General features: G+C 33.4%; 1 protein-coding gene across 1 annotated transcript; it reads right to left on the reverse strand.

Annotated features, from left to right (window-relative positions):
• Positions 1-6,685: 6,685 nt before the first annotated feature.
• LOC145099771 (uncharacterized) lies at positions 6,686-7,748 on the reverse strand. Its single transcript, XM_079037279.1, has 2 exons — positions 7,341-7,748; positions 6,686-7,117 (listed from the first exon to the last, which is right to left on the reverse strand). The coding sequence occupies exons 1-2, from the start codon at positions 7,746-7,748 to the stop codon at positions 6,686-6,688; spliced, it is 840 nt and encodes a 279-aa protein (XP_078893405.1).
• Positions 7,749-7,963: the final 215 nt, after the last annotated feature.

A 7,963-nucleotide genomic window follows, 5' to 3' on the forward strand; every position in this document is an offset into this window, starting at 1 on the left:
TTATGTTTGATCATTATCGATTTCAAATGTACAATAATTTAAATGAAATACAACAAACAATATCAACCAATCTGAAAATTTGAAATAAATGCTAATGTATGTTTTAACCTTAATAATTTCAAGTATATCTATATAAACGTATGACGAGTCCTTCAGACGTGGGTATATATATATATATATATATATATATATATATATATATATATATATATATATATATATATATATATATAAACTTTGTTCCAAAAAAATAAAATCTACTATATAGACATGGTATGCAAGTGCAAATCTTATAAAAAATGCTAAGGTTTGGCAATGTAAATGTATATAAAATAAAAAGTTTAGTATATTACATTCCTTAAAAAGAAAGAATGTTATGGTAGTCATATGTAGGTTGGAAACTATAGATTGATTAATGCTAGGTTGTTCAACATATGAATTTATGAATGAATTGATTTTTACAATAACAATCTCTAGTCTTATAAAATAGGGTAAAGGGAAGGTAAGAAGTTGGAAGTCGAAAATGGTTTCATATATGACAAAGGCATAAAAAGGAAACGTAGGCCCACATTGTGTGATATTCTGTGAATAAAATGTTAGACTTTAGGGATTTTCAAACTCAAAAACGACATTCTATGTGCATCATGCATGTTGGTGTTTTGATCGAAAGATGTTTGTGTTTGGAATTTCTCATTTAAAATAACTTATGTTTATGTGCAAAAATGCTTATTAGTTTTTTCCAATGTTAAAAAAGAGTTAAAACAAAAATATTTTGATTAAGTTTTTTATATCAATATGTCATAAGCCGATAAATTATTTTTTTGTGTTTGATAATTTTTGCTTATAGATACAAAATGACCAATAATGGTCGAATATATACTTATTGATAGGACAAGAACACAATAACAAATAAAATTGTGGAATAAAACTAAGAACATTTAAACTAAATAAAAATTCATCTCTTTGATTAATTTTGATTGATTGATGAGAGTGAATACAAAACAAGGGTTAAGTATTTTGGGTATACAAACATTATAGAAAACTTACCCATTCTCTATGACATACACTTATATATAGATACAAAGAAAGAGGCACTACACAACCAATCATACATAGACACGTAAGTTTGGAAACATAAAAAACATAACACCCTGCTCACACTAACATACACATGCGGTTAAGAGCATCTTAGCTAGCTTACACCATAACTCAATAAAAAGGAGTATGATATGATCTATTAACTATTTTGGAATCACAAAAACATCTCCACTGAAATGATCTTCATGACTATCACAACATAATACTCAACATTCCCCCCTTTTGTAACCAGTTACAAAAGTTACAAAATTCGAAGTCTTCTATTAAAAAAGTATAGTTGCAATATGGAATAAGGCTTTCCAAACTGCCATCCACCAGACAAGAAGATTCACCATTTCTTTTCTATGTCTTCTGGTTGTCATCACGTAGTTATCATTACCAAAATATTCTGAAATATGGAAGATGGAAAACTTTCTTTTTCATCATGTAACATCCAATTTATTGATTAAATAAGTAGATAAAGATTTATAAATGGATTATAGTCCTGAATTAAATAATATTGAGCGGGGTGTTGGTGTTGGGGAGCAAATTGATTTAATTATGGATTTTGAGGGTTAAAGTGTAATTTCCGGGCCACTTTGTAAATATTTCTGGAGGTGGGGGCTGGTTGGTAATTGTTGGGACTTGTATCGTTATGAATTATTAAAGATAGGGGTTAAATGGTAAGTTTTGGACCTTAGATGAAAGGAATTTATTGAGTCAGAGGCTAAAGGGCAACTTTTGGATTTTCTTTGAAAATAACTTAATGGGGAGGGACCAAAAGTGTTTAATTGGCATTATAGTTTGGGATGGACACGAGTTAATCTCGTATGTTTCTTTCCTTCTTTTCGGATAAGATAATGGAAACCCTAACCCTACACAATTGCTTATCGGCCACCACCATCACGTAAACTCCTTTTAACCGCCACCTTGAGAAGCTCCAGGACTATTGCTGCTGCCTCACCGTTGAAGCGCCGACGAGCACCACCTCCTTGCTACTGCCGGAGACGTAAGGGAGCCCGAGGAGTCACCGAGATCGGCGGCTACAACTGCGTTCGTCTTTGCGCGGGTCCGACGTGACCTGAAGGCTCTCGGTAAGACTGCTAACCACCCACCTTCTTTCTTCTTCTTCGTTTCTACCGGCTGGACGTCGTGGGACGTCACCGCCTATTATCGGTGGCCTCATGGTTACCGTTTCTACTCATCTCGGTTATGGCAGCCGCCGGTGAGGGTGCCTGAGTTGTGTATGGTCGAGTATATGAGCTATTCTCGGCATTTTTGGTGTTATATGAGAATTATTGGACCGGAAAATCCACAACCACCACCTATCTTTGCCTTCTGCCGCCCTATGCCGCCACCAGCCACCATGGGAGGTGGCTGTGTGCGTGTGGTTGCCGCCTCCTGCCGCCTTGAGCAGCCGTCGATCACCACCGTCCGAGGTGGTAGTGGGTGGTGCCCGGCACAGTGGTACCCTATTGGACCTAAACACTAACCTTGGGCTGGGCTGTATCGTTATTGGGCTAGAAACCCTAATTAGGGTTTGGAAAACCCTAATTTTGGGTTTGATAGTTTGGATTTTATTGGGACCCGTGGTTAGGCTGTTGGATGGATATTGTGAATTAGGTCCAACTTCATTATATGAATGGCCTAGTGGAGTGATGGACTTAATGGGTTAAGTCCTTAATGAGTTAAGTGAGAAACACTTTACCCTAATCGTTATTTTATGTGAAAACCCTAAATTTGTTGGGCCTTGTGTTAGGCCTTTCTATTGGGTTTTGGTGATTAGGCTATTGATGGGCTACCCAAGAGCAATCACATGGACTAGAATATATAGATGGGCTTTAAGGTAAGGCCCATATGAGAGTTTGGGCCCAATTTGGAAAATTAGGCCATAGTTGGGCCATTAGAGGACTTTTTGTGGACCCATTTGGTATTGGGCCTTGGTGGGCCCATTGGGCTTGGATTATTTATGGACCGGATTGATGGACCATATTTAGACCTAATAATGTGAAAGTTGGTCTTAGATCCTAATGGGGTTATTTGTGGGTTCGGCTTAGTGATAGAAGCCGGAGTGTAGCAGCAACATTTATAGGATCTGTTCGCCATCCGAGGTGAGTCTGCTCACTATACATTACCTAGGGTGGTATATATGTGTGGACCGAAAGGTTATACGTGTTTGCTTGAGATTACGTGTATTGTGATTTATGTATGCTATGTGCTATTCTGACCGGACCAGAAGGTCCAACGATTTACAAGGCCAGAGGGTCCTCAACCAGACCGGACCGGAGGGTCCAACGAGCTAGACCGTGCCATAGGGTCCAACGAGCTATGGGACTGGAGGGTCCCGCTGAGACATAGTGACTAGAGGGTCGTACAAAGTATAGCCTCGAGTGGCAAATTATTGTATGTGGTATTTTGGGGAACTCACTAAGCTTTGTGTTTACCGTGTTATGTGTTATGTGTTTCGGGTACTTCTCAGGATCACGGGAAGGCAACGCTCGATTGTACACACGAGATAAAGAGTTATGTTTTGGAAGATCATGGATTATTAATCAAACAATTATGGAAGTGTGTTTTATTAATTTGCTAATTGTGATTTTTGTGAAATGTATTGTGAGAATTTTTTTAATTTAAAAATGAAAATTTTATTTTAAATTTACAGTGTTACACATCAATTTTGAAAAACAACTTAGCATATCCTCCTTTTGTCTTTTTAAATGAGTAAACAACTCGCACAAGAGTTCATAAGTATCTTTCATTTTAGAAATTCCATCCAACCTCATGTAACAATCTTGTTAAGTCTTTCGACAAGTTTATATTCTAAAAAAGCAATTTCTTGATAGTAGAACACCACAAAAGATTTGATATATCTAAAAAAGTGGGTTGATTTCAAATACTTACAATAAGTTGACACTTATCAAATTATGCTTTAAACCTTTAACATATGCAACACGTTTTATTGTGAACTATTTGTTCATGATTTTACATATCCTTTTTATTGAAGTTGTCATTGTTTCTAAACTTTACATAACCAGTATCAGAAAGTTCTTTGTAATCCCTTTAATGTTCCTTCTTATCAATCATGTGACATGGGAAACCACTATCAATATACCATTCTCTATTATATTTGTTCGTCACATATCACATGTATTAAAGTAAAATGTGAATTGAAATTCATAGTATTTTTTTGTGACAATCCATAAGTTATTTAACACTTTTGAACTTCGAAATTTGGTTTCCAAATAGGGACTGCCTTTTCGAAATTGTCGAACTTAAGATTTCGGTATCCAATTAGTGACTAGGTTCAAAAGAGTACGATTGAATTTCGACTTCAAAATTGAAATTAAACTACATATGTTTCGGTATAAGATCAAAATAATATTTAGAAAAATCCTTCCTAACCTATTCAATAGTTTCAAGGCTTGATTTTTTTTTTCAGAAAAAATATCTACAAGTTGTGTTTCATATAGAAATTCTTCTTGATTGAGGAGTGATTTATCTTGAAAATGATGCATATTTTTTATTGAACCAATAATGAAAATTATTCACTTCACTTTTGTTTTGGTAATGGATTTGGATGCTTTGCTATAATTTCATATTTGGAAATTTTGGTTGATATCGAACAAAAGTTGGTTTATTTTTCAAGTGATCAGTTTTTGATGAAGTTTTTCAAAGAAATTATTGAAGTTGGGAATTGTTTTTTTAGTTTTTGACTATAAGTAAATCTTCTGTGATTTTGCTTTTGAGAAAAATGCGATTTTTCCTTCTAATACTTTTTTATAATCAATATGTAATGTCCCAAATTTTCAGCAAAAACTTTCTTTTTAAAATAAGGTTTAATAACAAAAAAACCATCATGAAAATACATATCATCTGATTGTTTTCAAAAGTCATAAAACATATTTCTCAAAACAGAGTAAAAGCATAACATAAGTCCGTGGAAGCCCTAAATCATAAACATAACACCGATTCGAGTGTACAATCATGTTGTATCATTCCCTTTCTCACCGTAACAACTTAAAAACATTTAACTTTAAAACATAAACACAAAGCTTAGTGAGTTTCCCAATATACCACACATTCCATTACATATAAATTTACCATAGTCTCACATACAACCGTTATAGTCCAATTATAGTCTCACATACATTTGCTATGGTCTAACTACAGTCTCAAGTAACATTGCTATAGTTCAACTATAGTCTCCTATACGTTTGTTATAGTTTAACTATAGTTTTACATACAACTGCTATAGTTTACCTATAGTCTCACATGTAATTGCTATAGTCCAACCATAGTTTCACAACACTCACATAAACATGTTATGATATAATGACATCTAATGCCATACATAATATCATGAGAAACTCGTGTGAATCTAGCAACCACAATATCTAAAGTTGTCTCCTCAATGAGTGGCTAGCACAAACTACCAAATACCAAACAAAGTTCCATCCTCAATTTAATATTCATATCCATCAAAGTTTGACCAAAAGTAAAATTGGTAGAAAAAAAAAAGTTAAAGTCGATGCTAAACCCGTCGCAGCCAACACTAGACGCGCCGTGTCCACTTTAGGACAAAATAGTCGCAACTAAACCCTAATCGACGGGTCGCGACCATCTAATGGACGCAATGTGTCTACTCGCTTAAAAACCTATTTCATTAAGTTCTTAATCCATCAAGCCATAGGCTCAAACCTTCCAATAGCATTCCAATAAGGCTCTTAATGGATAAAGTTTCCTACTTTATCCAGATCCTAGTCTCTAACAAGTCTAACCCTAACACTAGATCTAAAATGGGTCTTTTAAGAAGCACAACCTTGCTGAGATTGACATTGCTTTCAACAATATTTTATGTTTACTAAAAATGTTCACCAACAACATTTTTATTATCATTTTTGATAAAGGAAATCATTTCAAGAATAACATGATTTGAATTACCTTGTTTGACTAAAAATTTGATTTGGAGAGTTAATTACCTTTGGATAAACAAAAGTAATGGATTAAGAAAAACATTTCCTTTTGTTTTCAAATTTTTATGAACATAATGAGTACCTTCCATCAAAAGATTTGGTAAAATATCATTATTATATTCACTATTATTCTCAAAATCTGATACATTGTCGATTTCATTTTAATTTTGCACCGCGTCTTTAAGATGTTCGGAATCTTTTGTTAAAGCATTTTTTGAAGGTTTACCAAAACCAAGTTATATATATATATATATATATATATATATATATATATATATATATATATATATATATATATATTCAGAAGCAACGATTTCAAAATTATCACAAGAAGAGATAACTTTAACAAAAGTCAGATTTACACAATTTACTTTAATTTATTCTTCTATTTTGATTCATTTCATCACTCATGTCATCTAAATCAACATAGCCTTTAAATTTTGATTAATCATCCTAGGGTCAGTCCCAAGAATTCAAATGCCCGGGACGAGCCAGAAAAAAAAGGCCCTTAGGCCTTAAAGTGTAACGAATTAAAATTACATAAACTAATATTTTTTTTAAAACAACGATAAACTTTATAGCAATAAACATAGAAAAATCATAATATTTTAATGAATAATTACATACTGTAACAGCTAACCGACGATCCGTGAGGCTCTCCTAGCGTTCTTGATAGCAAATTGGTTGAGCAACTCTTCGTAGTCTATACTCTCTAAGATTTCCTTCTCGATAGATATCATCGCCAAACCACTAAGTCTTTCTTGGGACATTATGGAGTGTAAGTAAGACTTCAATAACTTCAACTCAGAAAAACCCATTTCTGCAGATGCCACCGTTACTGGAATAGTCAACAATATTCTATATGCAATGCTTGCATTTGGGAAATAATCAAATTCTTTCAAAAACTTCAAAACATCTATAGGGTTGCTAAATTCATTGGTTTCCAATGTCTCAAATAATTTCAACTCCATATAAAGTTCATCGGCATCAATATCTGATCTTTCTTCAAACTTGAGTGCTTTCTCAAGACGATAACAAGATGAATTAAGATCTTTATCTTCAATTCCCTTCAAATTATATGGAAATAAAAAAACCAAATACTTTGTCATACTCTTTGAATTGTTAAAATCTTGTCTCAAGAGAAAAAATAGTTTGATCAACAATGTATAAGAAAAAATTATCTCTGAAATTCTCTTCAGGTGTAAATGAAACTTCTTCGCTACTTGAACTCTCATCAAACCTTTTTTTCCTTTCAATCAAATGATTTTATGGAAATATTGGATCAATAACCATTTCAATAGCAATGTCCTTAGCTTCATCAATCACTTTTAAAAAACCAGTTTCTCTATAATCCTTGAAGTACCCAATGAATTTATTTATTTCTGTAATAGCATTATGAAGATGCATATCCTTTGACTGTAACTTTTTACTCACAATATTCACATTGTTTAGTACTTGATACCAAATAACAGTTGATACCCAAAATTCAAAGTCACCAAGTTCTTTTTTTGCTAGTGAAGTTGCTTCACTTGCAATTGCAGCATCATTATCTTTTTCTCTAACTTGAAGTAAAGTTTCCCATACATCAACAAGTTGCATTTTAATAGCCTTTACACTATTAACTTGACTTTCCCAATGAGTTTGACACAATGACATAAGACTCCAAACTTTTACATTATCCTTTAGGATTTCCCACATCTTAGTAGAGTTTGCAAAGATAGTATAAATGCGTTGGATGAATCCAAAAATAGTTATTTCCTTTAACACAGTTGTTAGCCATATCATATAATGTTAGATTAAGAGAATGGCAACCACAAGGAGTGTAAAATTCTCTAGGATTTATATCTAAAAATCTCTTTTGCACTCCTTGGTGTTTTCCTTTTATGTTTGCTCCATTATCATAGCCTTGACCA

This window comes from Lactuca serriola, chromosome 4 (genome assembly GCF_051521515.1).
Source record: "Lactuca serriola cultivar US96UC23 chromosome 4, Lser_US96UC23_V15, whole genome shotgun sequence".
Classification (NCBI taxonomy): Eukaryota; Viridiplantae; Streptophyta; class Magnoliopsida; order Asterales; family Asteraceae; genus Lactuca; species Lactuca serriola.

Bases quoted from the DNA above. Each gene is read 5' to 3' on its own strand.
- LOC145099771 (XM_079037279.1), bottom strand. From the start codon at position 7,748: ATGTGGGAAATCCTAAAGGATAATGTAAAAGTTTGGAGTCTTATGTCA. The intron at 7,118-7,340 runs GTTATTGATCCA...TATAATTTGAAG, and splicing joins AGGACATTGCTATTGAAATG to GGAATTGAAGATAAAGATCT.